This window comes from Papaver somniferum, chromosome 9 (assembly GCF_003573695.1).
Source record: "Papaver somniferum cultivar HN1 chromosome 9, ASM357369v1, whole genome shotgun sequence".
Lineage (NCBI taxonomy): Eukaryota > Viridiplantae > Streptophyta > Magnoliopsida > Ranunculales > Papaveraceae > Papaver > Papaver somniferum.
In genome coordinates this window covers 107,626,191-107,640,370 of record NC_039366.1, presented here as the reverse complement: position 1 = coordinate 107,640,370, position 14,180 = coordinate 107,626,191, and the positions used below count along the sequence as shown (strand labels likewise).

General features: G+C 36.5%; 2 protein-coding genes and 2 pseudogenes across 2 annotated transcripts; 1 reads left to right on the top strand and 3 right to left on the bottom strand.

Moving 5' to 3' along the window:
- The first annotated feature begins 3,512 nt into the window (after window positions 1–3,512).
- LOC113313011 (protein FATTY ACID EXPORT 3, chloroplastic-like) lies at window positions 3,513–6,511 on the top strand. Its single transcript, XM_026561740.1, has 6 exons — window positions 3,513–4,045; window positions 4,430–4,823; window positions 4,948–5,115; window positions 5,547–5,593; window positions 5,687–5,724; window positions 6,025–6,511. The coding sequence occupies exons 1-6, from the start codon at window positions 3,848–3,850 to the stop codon at window positions 6,116–6,118; spliced, it is 939 nt and encodes a 312-aa protein (XP_026417525.1). The 5' UTR covers window positions 3,513–3,847; the 3' UTR covers window positions 6,119–6,511.
- Window positions 6,512–6,524: 13 nt separating this feature from the next.
- Window positions 6,525–8,516, bottom strand: LOC113313010 (annotated as a pseudogene).
- A 443-nt stretch (window positions 8,517–8,959) lies between these two features.
- On the bottom strand, window positions 8,960–10,835 carry LOC113313874 (polyphenol oxidase, chloroplastic-like). Its single transcript, XM_026562654.1, has 2 exons — window positions 9,621–10,835; window positions 8,960–9,508 (listed from the first exon to the last, which is right to left on the bottom strand). Exons 1-2 carry the CDS (start codon window positions 10,833–10,835, stop codon window positions 8,960–8,962), a joined length of 1,764 nt encoding a protein of 587 aa, XP_026418439.1.
- Window positions 10,836–11,295: 460 nt separating this feature from the next.
- Window positions 11,296–13,164, bottom strand: LOC113314168 (annotated as a pseudogene).
- Between the last annotated feature and the right edge of the window lie 1,016 nt (window positions 13,165–14,180).

The window sequence follows — 14,180 nt, the reverse complement described above, 5'->3', positions numbered from 1 at the left end:
AACTACTAAGGAGAGATTGTGGAACTTCATCGACAAAAGCTATGTGGAGACTTAAACTCCTCTATCACTTGGAAAGTCTATTTCTACTCTTTCTCCTATATTGAGACATAAGTCGTGTTACGATATAGTTTTCTCTATACACATTTGAGATTTCGAGCTGAGTATATCTCGCTTACATATTTCTCGAAATATGTGTTGGTAAGCTTTCGCTTCGACCAAGTTCATCTTATATCATGAGAAAATTTCCGAGTAACATCTTACATGGTTTGTGTGATACAATCATTTGGTGTAAGACTTGGAATGTTTCGATAATGATTATTTCAATATCTTGAAAATTGCTTTGATGCTAATAGTGTGTGAAAACGACTATTATCATTATAGAAGAATGTTTCAATGATTGGAATGAAAAGTTGAGATTATATAACCATCTCTGGATATAAGCATATATAGTGTATTCACACATTAGTGTATAAATCCATAAACCGGGAACCAAGAGTATGCATATGTTTGTATACGAAATTGGTGAAGGAGACAGGCTAAGTATGCGTACCCGTACGCATACTGGCAGAAGTTTTCCAACCGAAAAATTCTGCTGAGTTTGGGAGTTATAATCTCTTAACTAGTCACATTAAGTGTGCGTACCCGGGTACGCATACTGGCGGAAGTTTTCGAACCAAAAATTTCTGCTGAGTTTGGAAACTTAACCAACTCAAATCCGGTTGCTTAAGTACGCATACCCGTACACATACTTAAGCTGGTTACTTTATCAAATCGGTCAGTTCATGAACTTAAACATTTAAATTATAAGGAATGCAATCTTTGCAAATCGTGGTTATAATGTTCATGATTGATCCAAGTGAATCAAACCGATTTTGCTTCAATTATGTTCTTGTATAAATCCATGAGAATATAACAATTGAACAACTCTTTAACTAGTTTCATTTGAGTCATTTGAACTAGTTATGGTTAAGATGAATAAGGTTGATATGAGAGTAATCATATGGCTAACCTCGGTTAACTATTTGTGAACCAACATGGTGTACACGTTTGGATACGGTTACATAAACCTAAATGAGGGTACATTTCATTTGTGTGTAACAAGCTAAGTTCGATATAACAGTTGAAAGATATTAGCTTGGTTGAATCAGGTTTTTCATCTAACGGTGATTATTGAATGCTTTGTTACCAAGGTAACTTGGATTGCAAACCCTGATTTGAAAACTATATAAAGGATAACTCTAGCAACTGGGAAACCTAATTCCCACACCTCCAGTGTGCTACTAGTTGCATAACTAGAGTCGATTCTCCTTTAACCTTAGGTTTCTTCTCGAGACCTTGTAGGTTATCGGCTTGAAGACTTCATTGAGATTGTGAAGACAGACCCAACTATTCTCTTTGTAGTTGCGTGATATGATCTTGATGTTTCTATCGTGATTGAGTGCAATTGTAAAATTGGCTTGAGATTTATATCTCCGATAGGCAAGATAGAAAAGTAATCTCAAACACCTTCGTCTCATCGTTTGTGATTCCACAATAACTTGTTTCGCCAGTCGATTAAGTTTATTGTGAGGTGATTGATAATACTAGGCTGTTCTTCGGGAATATAAGTCTGGTTTATCAATTGGTTCATGTTCACCTTGATTTATCAAAAGATGGAACAAAAACTTTTGGGTATTTCTGTGGGAGAAAGATTTATTCAATCCTATAGACTTTTCTGTGTGAGACAGATTTGTTTATCAAGTCTTCGACTTTGGGTCGTAGCAACTCTTGGTTGTGGGTGAGATCAGCTAAGCGAATCAAGTGCGTAGTATCCTGCTGGGATCAGAGACGTAAGGAGCACAACTGTACTTTGAATCAGTGTGAGATTGATTAGGGTTCAACTACAGTCCAGACCGAAGTTAATTGGTAGTAGGCTAGTGTCTGTAGCGGCTTAATACAGTGTGGTGTTCAATCTGGACTAGGTCCCGGGGTTTTTCTGCATTTGCGGTTTCCTCGTTAACAAAATTCTAGTGTCTGTGTTATTTCTTTTGTTATATAATTGAAATATCACAGGTTGTGCGTTAAGATCAATCAATTAGAATATCCAACCTTTGGTTGTTGATTTACATTGATTGACAATAGAACATTGGTCTTTGGTGCCGTTCAAGTAATTCCTCTTATATTCAACCGGGCTCGCAGATTTCTATTTGCTGATTGCAGATTGAATTACGAGTTAGAGATATTAAACTCTTTGATATACTTTGTTCTAGATTAAGTCTAACTGTCTAGTTGATTCTCTAGAAAGTGTATTAGAGTAAGTCCTCTCAGATTACCAAACGAATTGTTGGGTGTGGTTGTTAGACCCACGCATTTTCAAGGGTCTTTCTTAAGAAAAACTACGACAATTTCGTTAGAGCTAAACTTGAAGAAAAAAATATTCTTATCAAGAGATTGTACCCCTTTTGTTCTATATTGTTTCTAAAGAATATTGATTTCTTTCCTCACCGTATCAATGTCCATGGGATCTTTGGAAAATAACTTGCCGATCAAGGTATTATCAAGTCTGTTGCTACAGAGATAACTTTTGTAGTATGAACAACTCGTCTCATCTGCCTAGCACATATGTCACGATTTTTTGCATTTTGAATCTGGTTTATGATAGCTGAAACTTGATTGTTTGAAGAAGATGCCATGTCTTTAGGATTTGGAGAAAGAAGTTCGACTAATGAAAAGGGTAACAAGAGAGACTCAATATTTGTTTTTTTTTTTATAAAGATAGAATCGTGTAAAGAAATAACCAGAATTGGTTATCCTATGAAAACTATTATCAGTGAGATTAGGTAAGAAAATATCCACAAAATATGGTTAAGAGTCGACTGAGGCGTTATCGGAAGAAAACTGTAAATCCATCGATTATGCACAAAGAAAGAGGGAAAGTTTGAAATTTGAATATTCAAAATTTTGAAATGAATCGGATGAACCGAGTTTTGGTTAAAGAACCCGCAAGTATCAGTGAGGTCATACACATGATTAAGAGTATAATACTGAAACATAATGTTGAAATCCATCTTGAGTTTGATGGTTTGCAAAACTGCTGAAGGAGGTGACGTCAAAACTGCCTGAGATATTGCAACAATACTTTTGATAGAAGAAGATAGTTGATAACAGTCCAATTCTAAATGCCTTTCATGAGAGATGAAAGAAGGCCCTGCAAAGAAGATACGAGTTATACTAATCCAAATAAGTTTTTAAAGTAATAGACATGGAAAAATTATTTAAAAGGAATAGAAAATACAAGGAGAAAAGCTAACTTTTAAAAGATTAAGAACATTTTTAATGCAAAGAATCAAAAGAAACCAAGAAATCAAGACTGGTAGTAAAGATTCATGAGAGTCGGAGAAGATTTTTGATGTGAAAAAGTCTGATCACTGAGTTAACTCAGTGTTTCCCGATTTTCCTACTCGATTCAGTCACTCCGATTTGATACTCTCCATATGATTTGGTGAGAATGTAGTAGTAGTGCACCATGTCACTGAGTTTGGTCGACATGGGCTTTACTGTTGTATGAGTTTGGTGCATCGATAGTATGATGTCTTTTTATCAACACTAAAATCTTTGCTAAAAGTACTACTGAAAATGATATCTACCCACCTAGAAAAGTTCGCCCTTTTCTCGCATCTCTCTGGATTCTCTATTCTCATTTCTCTCATTTTTCTGTTGAATTCTTCTAAGACTTCTTCCATAGACTGTTTCTTAAAACTTTTGAACCCTAATTGTCATCCTTAAACCCTTACGTCTTTCAGTAAAACCCTTAAATCTCCTCCGTGTTTCTTCTGTAATAAACCCTTTGTTTTTACAGAAAGATTTCATGGCTTTATCACAATCTCCTTCCTTTTCATCCATTCGACTAGAACTTCCTCTTCGTCCTCACAGTCCACGAGTCTCTGCTTTCACTCGATGTGTTTCTACAAGAGGATTTGGAGCTCATTTTCTATCACTAAAACATCAAAGAAGTACCAGAAGAACTCCGTTGGTTGTGTCATTTGCCGCTTCTCATGAAGATTCGGTAAGATTGATTCCTCAATTCAAGTACTTAGAAATCATAATGGTCACAGGTTTTAGTTTTTTTGGTTTATAACATTGGGTTTGACAGAATTGTGTCATTTCATAAAGAAAAATTAGGTTTCTTTGTTTGGTTGGTTGGCTACATTGAAGTAGAAACTGCTATTTTATTTTATTTTTGGCTTCTATAGGCAAATTGAGAATTTAGTGTTTATGTGGACTGGGGACTCATAGTGGCATTGGGTGCCCAATTGTAACGGGGATTTGTGAATTAGGTAAATGTAGCAGTTAATCTTACTGAGGGATAATTGTTCACAGTATCCATTTCTAGGTTCAGAGAACGTTTTTTACTCTTTAAATATTAAGTGTATCTCTTTTCGTTATTTAGAAGCCGTCAGAAATTGAAGTAGAAAAGACAGAAAGTGAGCTTGAAGCAGGAGCTGAAGAATCACAAGAAGCATGGAAAAAGGCGTTGGAGTCATTCAAAGAACAGACAATGAAAATGCAAGAGATGTCTCAAGAAGCCTATGAGGTGTACTATAAGAAAGCCGTGGTGATCTTGAAGGAGACTTCAGAACAGTTAAAGATTCAAGCGGAGAAAGCGAGTCAGGATTTGAGTGTAATAGCCAAGGAGATTAGTGCGGAAGGTAAAGAATATCTTTCGACGGCTGCAGAAAATTCTCCCGAGGAGGTGAAAGACATTGTGGAAACTTTTGCTTCTTCAAAAGATGACCTGAAAGAGGTCTCCAAAGTTCGTGACTTCTACGTTGGAATTCCTTATGGTCGGTTTACCTTTCTTTTTGCTTTTTCAATCACTAATGTCATCTGTTTTTCTACTAATGCTTTTGTTTGAGGTTTCATTTTTTTCTTCCATTTATAATGTTCTTCTTACTCTTGTTTTTGTAGGTGCTCTCCTTTCTGTATGCGGTTTCCTTTCATTCATGGTTACAGGAAACCTTTCCGGCATTAGGTTTGGTGTTATCCTAGGTGGTTCTCTTTTGGCTTTAAGTATATCAAGTCTAAGATCATGGAAAAGAGGCGAGTCATCTGGCATGGCTTTGAAAGGCCAAGCAGGTTAGTGAATCTGAGAAACTCAGTTGTTGTATTTGTTTTTGCTTTATAACTTCCATCAGTAAATTCGTGGTGTTCAATCAAGTGTTAAATGCTGGCGCTAGTTATGCAGTTTAGGTTATATGTTTTTTGAAAATAGCTAGACAAGAATTAGTAGGAAGATGATGGTGAAGTCTATGAATTGGATTTTTTACGTGATTTATTTTATCTCCGGAAGAATTAACCATTGTTTACCGAGGTTTTTGATATTTTAAAAGATGAATAAGGTGCTGTTGCTAAACGTATTTGACTGCCCGAATGATGCTTTTGGTGGTTGTGAATCTTTCTTACGGATATTCTCGACTATTAACAGCAATGGAAATTGTCTTAAAACTATATTGACCATGTTTCTTTCTAACTTTCTGTGATAATTGTCTTAACTTATATTGTTTCAGCTATTGCTGCTATAATCTTCCTGAGGGACATGCGATTGCTTTCTCAGGTAAGTGTTCTCTTCATCAAGGAGTAATTATAGTGTTGGCATACCTGAACACCATTATCAGTTTCAGATACATTTTTTTTCTTTTTCTTGCAGAGGCCTTCATTTCCATGTTCTCTTACGACTTTCGTCAGGTCTTTTTCTATCTTCATCCATATATGGATACTCTCTTTTTCATTGCATTTTAGCTTAATTAGATAAAAGTATAGCGATTCAGCTGATTCTGCTCGAGGCTTTCTTGCCCCAAACATGATTCCAAGTGTAACAATAGCAGGATGTATTAGACATCCTTAAATATTTAATGGGCCCTTCATGTTTCAAACATTTCTTATGAACTTAGTCAGAAGTTCATGAAAAATGTGTATATGGCATAGTTATTAGTCTCCTAATAATTATTAAGTTCTTTCTTTCCTGACACAAAATTACTTTTGCAGTGGTTCCATGGTAGTTTTCTATCTATATAGGATCATAGTAGATAGAGATCAGAAGAAGGCTCCAGACTCAGAGCCCGACGTCGCTAATCAGTAGATAGAGATCATTGTTAGGTACTCGATGACAGTTCGTATATTAAACGAGAAGCCATACAATGCAAGGCTGATAATAGTTAATGGAGGGTGTCCGGTCATATTACTTTTGTTTGCTCACTCGTGACTTTTTCTTCATCTTATTTTTGTTACGTCAGTCTTTTGTAGTTCATGTTTGGCTCAAAAGTTGTAAGAATATTTCTGTTTCAAGTTATACTATTCTTAGCAAGGTTGCTTTGGTGATTCAGGACCCTTCAGCTGCATTGATTGTTATCAAGTTTTGTGTTTCAATTCGACATTGTGGTTTTCCGTTTTGGTTAAACATACTTGCATCACCAGAACTTGTAAACAATAGGGAAGTGATATTGTTCTTTAATAAGAAAGTTCTTATGTTAAGCTAATTCATGCCATCTGAACACTAATACATGGCTAGTTACCAACAATTTTCACTTCTTAGAAGCAAATGAAATTTCAAAGGAACTATTCATTGATAAAAATGTCACCTGTAGTTGTCATTTTAAGAAATGACGAAATAAAAACCTTCCCCAACCAACACAATCTGCAAAAAACTGAGGAAAACAGTCAAATTATCTAACCAGCTTTTCTGTCAGTGAGCTTGGATTGAGTTTGATCCGTCAGTTTGAAAAGCCATCTTACTATGTAGTGTAGCTCAATTTCATTTTGACAACCACTGAAGGATTTGCAGTACTACGACACTTCAAATAGAGAAGGCATCTTGTTTATTCAGTTACATGTAGTGCAGATATGTTCACATTAATCGCTTTCTTGACCTTTCTCGTGATTTGAACATATATCTGGCTTCTTGTTCACAGGTAAACCCTCGCATATGCCCTTCAGAGCACCTCCTTTCTCTAACTTACCTGAAAGTTAAGGTACAAAATCTATACATTAAGTCGTTAATCAAATCCAGCCATAACCACAGTAGAATGACAATTCAGTCCCTTTACACAGTCAAGGTAACCTGCTTACCTTTGTATATTTTGTTGTTGATGATAAGTGTGGGTATGATAGTTACATTCCCACGCGAACCTTTGTTCAACTATAAAATCAATATGATTCTGGTTAGTAATAACCCAAACTGTCTCAAGCTGAACAAACATAGATATTAACGCAAATACGTATCAAGGGCTTTAACCTGTGCATCCTGTTCAGCACTGAGTATTGGATTCTCCACATCTGCATTTAAATCATCTCCCATACATTCGTCTATCTTCACAATATGAAGATCTGTCAAGAAAACATATAAAATGGAAAGAATCGCAGAGTTGTCAGTTAATGTCACCATTTATGGTAGTCTCAAGAATAAGCTAGTATTACATAACGCACCTAAAGATTGAATGACTTGATCTGCACATTCCTTGTTGAACTTCAGTTCCTTCATTGAACATCTGTTTCCAAATTCAGTAACATAATCCCACCAAACCCATGGCATACCACTTTCATTAGCAACTTTAAACAAACAAAGCTGTCCTAAGTTTTCAATGACAACATCTTTCCCATCATATCCTTTACTAAAATCTTGGTTAGGATCTGGAGCGCAATATCGCCCTTTATTAATACACTGGGATTTGCACTGCTTTGTTAAGGTAAAAGCTGCAGGACAGTACCAAATGGGATAATGTGGAGTGAACCTGGTATAACCTTTCTGTTCAAGTAACTTTGCTGCTCTTTTGAATTTGTTAACAAATTCAATCTGTTTATCGCATTTAGTCCCGCAATCGCTGTTTATGTCAGTCCACAATTCATACTCAACTCTCTCAGTAGCGTAAACGAGTGGTTCCCTTCAGTTTAGTTTAACATTAACCATTTTGCCGTTTAGTAGAGCTTTCTTGATGCCGTCTCCAAGAGTTTTAGTTATTATCATAGACGGTATTGATGCACTCTCATGACGGCTGTCTTCGAAACTCATTGTGATGAGAGGTTCATCTTTATCATCTGCAATGACAACTGCAGGTGCTCCTGCAATCTGTGCATTCCATTCTTTCGATATAAATAAACAATCTGGAAGCAAACGAAACATCAAGTAATTAAATTCCAATAATAATTTGAAACGAACTTTAATTAATACTCAAGGTTAAAAAACCTTTACCTCCTCTATCAACTAACAAAAAAGTAGGGAGCTCTCCTGGTTTGGATTTGAAAGATATGTTGAATTTACTGAAATCTTTGCATGCCTTTGTGTTCACTTTTGGATAAATGACATTACCAATAACTGTAGTTTGTTCATATTGAGGACTCCCAAAATTTAAGATGACACAATCATAGTTATGTTTGAGTTGTTTTGGTGAAGTAATTGTTAAACATTTCTTCTCAATCTCACCCATACAAGAATTGGTCACAAGAAAGAAAACCAAAATGAAAGCCCCTAGTTTTCCTTTCATTGTTTGGAACCTCAATGAACAAAAACTAGATTAAACAAGGTAAATCTGATTTCAGTCAGGGGTGAAATAAATAGGAGCTGGAAAATTGAGTATTAAGTGAAATAGCCCTTGTTTCAATTTCAATTCCTGTCTCTTTGAATCATTCATCCTTAATAAGACAAGTCATACAATGATCTTAGATATATTTTAATAGTTTTAATGCCGTCCATGACCGAGTTTTAGCTTTTGAGAGAGACCCATTGGAAAAATATTTTGTTAAAACTATCAATGGAATTATTCAACTAGTCCAGGCTGCTAAATGGAAAAATACATTGAAGATGTAGAACAAAAGCATGGGTCAAGCACATATTACATATATATACCTTGACAATGAATTTTATTACAATACCACATATTAACATAGAGAATCCAAACATTTTGAGATTGATTAGCTGGTATATAGATTAATCATACTGGATTTCTATACCACCAATTGTGACAAACTTTGTTACTGTTCCTGAAAATTTTGGTACTAGAGTAACAAGAATTTCTTTATCATCTTTAGCATTTAAATCTTCAAGAATATCATTTAATCCCAACTTCATACTAGTCTTGATTTTCTTGCCTTTATGATGATCTCCATGTGCATGTGGTACGTTAGTGAAACATCCTGCATATTCACTTGATTCGGGACCAAGCTTGTCGTCTTCGTTGATATAGACATCAAATTTTACAGGAGCACCTCTGTCGATCTCAATTCCGCTTATAATCAAAATCTCTTCTTTGTCTTCTTTTTCTTTCTTGCTTCGTTTCTTTGTAATTGGCCTTTTAACCAATACTTGCACTGTCTTATCGAGTGTCACAGGGAATGCTGTCGTGCCCACTACTTTCTTGTTTGCTATTTTATTCTGGAGCATCCTTGCTTTAGAAGTTTTGGGCTTTGTTTGCAGCCATGGGATTTCCACATCCTGATACTTGAACCTTAGATTTTCTGGCTCCAGACAATCTTTAACCTGCAAATTATCTATAGATTATTAGCAGTACATTTTAAGTAGGCTGTAGTCTGCAAATAATCCATAAGTAAAAATTCAAGCAGGTGTTGGAATAGAGAATTTGAATACATACCCTCACTCTCACGAGCTGTTTTTTCTCATCGTAGAAAAGAAAAGCAGCATTCAAGAAATCAGGATCAGTGTAGTCCTTCCGTTTTCCTCCTAAACTCTTCCATACAGTCCACATTCTGTCAACATTCGAATGATGAGCGAAAAAGAGTGGATCTCTTGCTGCAGAATAGAAGTTACCCATGTCTTCCCTGTTAGGTTGTGTTCTATCTCCAGTCCAAAGATGAATTGCATTATGAGGAGCAAGCTCAATTGTTCCTGCACCAGGATTTGGTGGATCACCAGCTCGATATGGAGATCCTAAGAAAAGTGTGGGTGTCGTTCCTCCAGACACCACTTGTCGGTACATAGTAGCAAGATTTTCATTAATTTGTTGTTGTGCAGGTAGATTAGAATCAACAAAACTGTAATTAAGATCAACTATAGTTGGTGGTTGATGTTGAGCGTCACGAAGTGGATTGTAAAGAGCAGAAGCCGGGTTCACATACATAGATGGCATTCTCATACCAGCAGGAGAATCCCAGTTCCAAAACGGTAAAGCAAAAGTTGGATCACCAATTAGACTACCCAAGATTTTCTCATGGAAGTAAAGATAGTATCTGTGGAATGGAAAGAAAAGCCAGCATCTATGAACTTGAATTTCTAATCCAGGGTAACCAGCTAAAGATTGATTGAAAGTATCACCACAATAAGCACAGTGGACATTACCTTGTTGGTAAAAACTACGCGGATCATCGTCGGGTAAAGCTCTCATTAGTTCATATGCTTTGTTATATTTAGCAATATAAGCATCATCAACTAAATGAGCTGCCGGCCGAATCCTAAGAGGAGTAGAAGAAGATGGTTTTTTAAAATCAACAATTTGTGTATTTAGTGGTGGACAACAATCCACTGGTGTCTCTGCTGGACCACAGTATGATGCTGGTGGAGGTATAGGATCCGCAATAGCCATACGGTCTGCACCGAATCTAGATGTTGTTGCACCATATAAACCTCCTAAACCAATAAGTATATTTCTTCTACCAATGAAAATGCTGCTGGATTCATCTTGATCATGGTCTTTATTGTTAGCTCTACATTGGATAACTCTGAGATGGTTGTGTTTTTGTTTCCTAATCACAGAAATCTGTGTCATCTTTTGAGGTAAACTACTAGGACATGTAGATAGAGTCATTGAGGAAGCAGTAGAAATGGAGGGAAGGGAAGAAAGAGAAGCCATGACTTTGCAGTTGTCTGAATATTGAACAAATCTATGGGCGATGGATCTTTTTACAGATGAAATGAAATGAAATGGGATTTGGTAGGAATTTTTATATTTTCTTCACCTTTTAAATTCAACTTCTTTTATTTAAATTAATATTAACTAGATTTGGTAACATGAATGTGATACTTTTTAACCAAAACAAGAAAAGGAATTACGTATGTATGTCTACTGCAGCCTGCTTAGTGCTCAAGTAACTTTGAAACTGACAATTTGTTTTGGTTAGTTGAGAGTAATTAGTAGTGTACGTGGTTCGCAAAATCAGTCGATAGTGGATCAGATAGAGGCATATAGCATGGGTCAAGGAAGATATACACCTTGACCATGTGAATTTTATTATACAATACCACACATACATCTTAAGATAGAGAATCCAAACATTTCAAGACTAATTAGCTAGTCTGGATATATATATTGTTTAATCAAACTGGATTTCTATTCCGTCAATGGTAAGAACGTCCTTATTTGCTCTTCCTGAATCTCTTGGTACCATAGTAACAAGAATGTCATCATCATCTTCAGCATCTATATCTTCAAGAATACCAGTTATTCCTAACTTCAAACAAGTCTTGATTTTCTTGCTTTCATGGTCTTCATGTACATGTGGTACATTCGTAAAACTACCTGCATATTCGCTTGATTCGGGACCAACCGTGCCATCATCATTGATATAGACATCAAATTTTATAGGATCACCTCTATCCAGCCCAATACCGCTTATAATCAACATCTCTTCTTTCTCTTCTTTTTCTTTCTTGCTTCGTTTCTTTGTAATTGGTCTTTTAACCAGTACTTGTATTGTCTTATCGAGTGTTATAGGGTATTCCGTTTCACACACTGCTTTCTTCTTTGGAATTTTATTCCGGATCGTTCTTGCTATAGAAGTTCTGGGTTTCATTTGCAGCCATGGAATTTGCACATCTTGATACTTAAACCTTAGATTCTCTGGCTCCAAACAATCATTAACCTGCAAATTATCTATAGATTATTAGCAACGTATTAAATAAGCTGTGAGCAGGGGTTGTAACATAGAATGTAGTGTATACCTTCACTCTGACAAGCTGTTTTTTCTCATCATAGAAAAGAAAAGCAGCATTTAAGAAATCAGGATCGGTGAAATCCTTTCGGTTTCCTCCTAATCTCTTCCATATAGTCCACATTCGGTCAATGTTTGAATGATGAGCGAAAAAGATTGGATCCCTCGCGGCGGAATAGAAGTCACCCATGTCTTCCCTGTTAGGTTGTCTTGGATCTCCAGTCCAAATATGAACTGTGTTATGGGGAACAAGCTCAATTGTTCCTGCACCTGGATTAGGTGGATCACCAGCTCGATATGGAGATCCTAGGAAAAGTGTGGGTGTCTTTCCACCAGACACCATCTGACGATACATCGTAGTAAGGTTTCTAGTAATTAGTTGTCGTGCAGGGATATTAGGTTCAACGAAATCGTAATTAAGATCAACTATAGTTGGTGGCAGATGTCGAGGGTCACGAAGTGGATCGTAAAGAGCAGAACCTGGTCTTACATACATAGAAGGCATCTTCATACCAGCAGGAGAATCCCAGTTCCAGTACGGTAAAGCAAATGTCGGATCACCAATTAAACTACCCAATATTTTCTCGTGGAAGTAAAGATAGAATCTATGGAATGGAAAAAAAGCCAGCAACTATGAACTTGAATTTCCAAACCAGGGAAACCAGCTAAAGACTGATCGAAAGCATCAGAACAGTAAGCACAGTGGACATTAGCTTGCTGGTAAAAACTACGTGGATCGTCGTCGGGTAAAGCTCTCATTAGTTCATAGGCTTTGTTATATTTAGCAATATAAGCCTCATCAACTAAATGAGCTGCCGGACGAATCCTAAGAGGAGTTGAAGAAGATGGTTTTTTGAAATCGATAATTTTTCTACTTGGCGGTGGACAACAATCCACCGGTGCAGCACCAGGCGGAATATTTGCTGGACCACAAGTTGATATATCAGGTGGAGGTATGGGCGCCGCAACAGCCATATGGTCTGCACCAAATCCAGTTGATGTTGCGCCATACAAACCTCCTAGACCAACAAGCATATTTCTTCTATCAATGGAACTGCAACTGGTAGTTTCATTTTCATGGTTAAATTGATCATGGGCTTTATTAGCTCTACACTGGATAACTCTAAGATGGTTATATTTAAGTTTCCTAATCACAGAAATCTGCGTCATCTTTCGAGATAAACTAGGACATGGAGACGGAGAGTTTGAGGAAGCAGTAGAAATGGAGTGAAGGCTTGAAAGAGAAGCCATGGCTCTACTGTTGTCTGAGTATTGAACAAGCTGTGAAGCTTTTTATAGAGGAAATGGAACGGGATTGGGAAGGAATTTTTATATTTTCGTTACCTTTTAAATTCAATATTTTACTGTAATTGATCTTAACTAGATTTGGCAACATGAATGTGAAACTCAGTAGCTGTTGACGTTATTTCTTTTGATTAACGGTTGCAACTCATTTCAAATTAAATTGAAAGCACTTCCACCAACTGATCAAAGAATTCTGTATGTATCATGCAGCAGCTTTTGCATGAATTTCAATATAGTTACTTTCTAATCAAAAAAAGAAAAGTAATTACGTATGTATATCTCCCGCTTAGTTAGATTTTTGAAATTGACAATTGCTGTGGTTAGTCAAGAGTAAATATACTTGGTTGTATAGCAGCCGTAGAGCAGGATACTCCTTGGCTATTACTTCTAATTTTTTACTTTCATTTCTTGTCTCCGTAGGTGCAGTCGTCACTGTATGTGGTTTACTTTCGTTCATGGTACTGTATATGAAGTCTAAGATCATGTAAAAGAGGCGAGTCATCTGACATAGCTTTGAAAAGTCAACCAGGTTTCTGAATCTGAGAAACTCCATTATCGTAGTAGATCCCTGTTGATCAATAAAGTGCTAAATGCGCTCGTTATGTACTTATCTCCAGAGGCAAGTTGTTTGGAAGCATCAAGTCCCTACCAAAATTGATTCTCTTATGACAATCTCTCCTAAACAAGCTTCGTGCTTTCGACACTCTGATCTCCAGAGGCATATTGATTACACCTTTGCACTTTATGTCTGACTGAAGTAGAATCAGTAGATCGTATCTTTATATCATGCTCTTTCTCCCACGCTAGTTTGGCTGGATATTATTCCAAAGGTGATGGCTGCTCGTGGTCGAAATTCATACCTCCTGAATTGATGTGGCGCATTTTGGAAAAAAAAAATATACTACGACAGAAATTCATAAGTGGCTGTTGATTTTAAGGTCTTGGCTCTTCTTTTGTTGTAC

What these genes read in the sequence shown, in the direction of transcription:
- LOC113313011 (XM_026561740.1), top strand. Translation starts at nt 3,848, where the DNA reads ATGGCTTTATCACAATCTCCTTCCTTTTCATCCATTCGACTAGAACTT. An exon ending in CTACGTTGGAATTCCTTATG is followed by an intron (nt 4,824 to 4,947) that starts GTCGGTTTACCT and finishes TTGTTTTTGTAG; the next exon opens with GTGCTCTCCTTTCTGTATGC. An exon ending in GGCTTTGAAAGGCCAAGCAG is followed by an intron (nt 5,116 to 5,546) that starts GTTAGTGAATCT and finishes ATATTGTTTCAG; the next exon opens with CTATTGCTGCTATAATCTTC.
- LOC113313874 (XM_026562654.1), bottom strand. Translation starts at nt 10,835, where the DNA reads ATGGCTTCTCTTTCTTCCCTTCCCTCCATTTCTACTGCTTCCTCAATG. An exon ending in AACAGCTCGTGAGAGTGAGG is followed by an intron (nt 9,509 to 9,620) that starts GTATGTATTCAA and finishes GATAATTTGCAG; the next exon opens with GTTAAAGATTGTCTGGAGCC.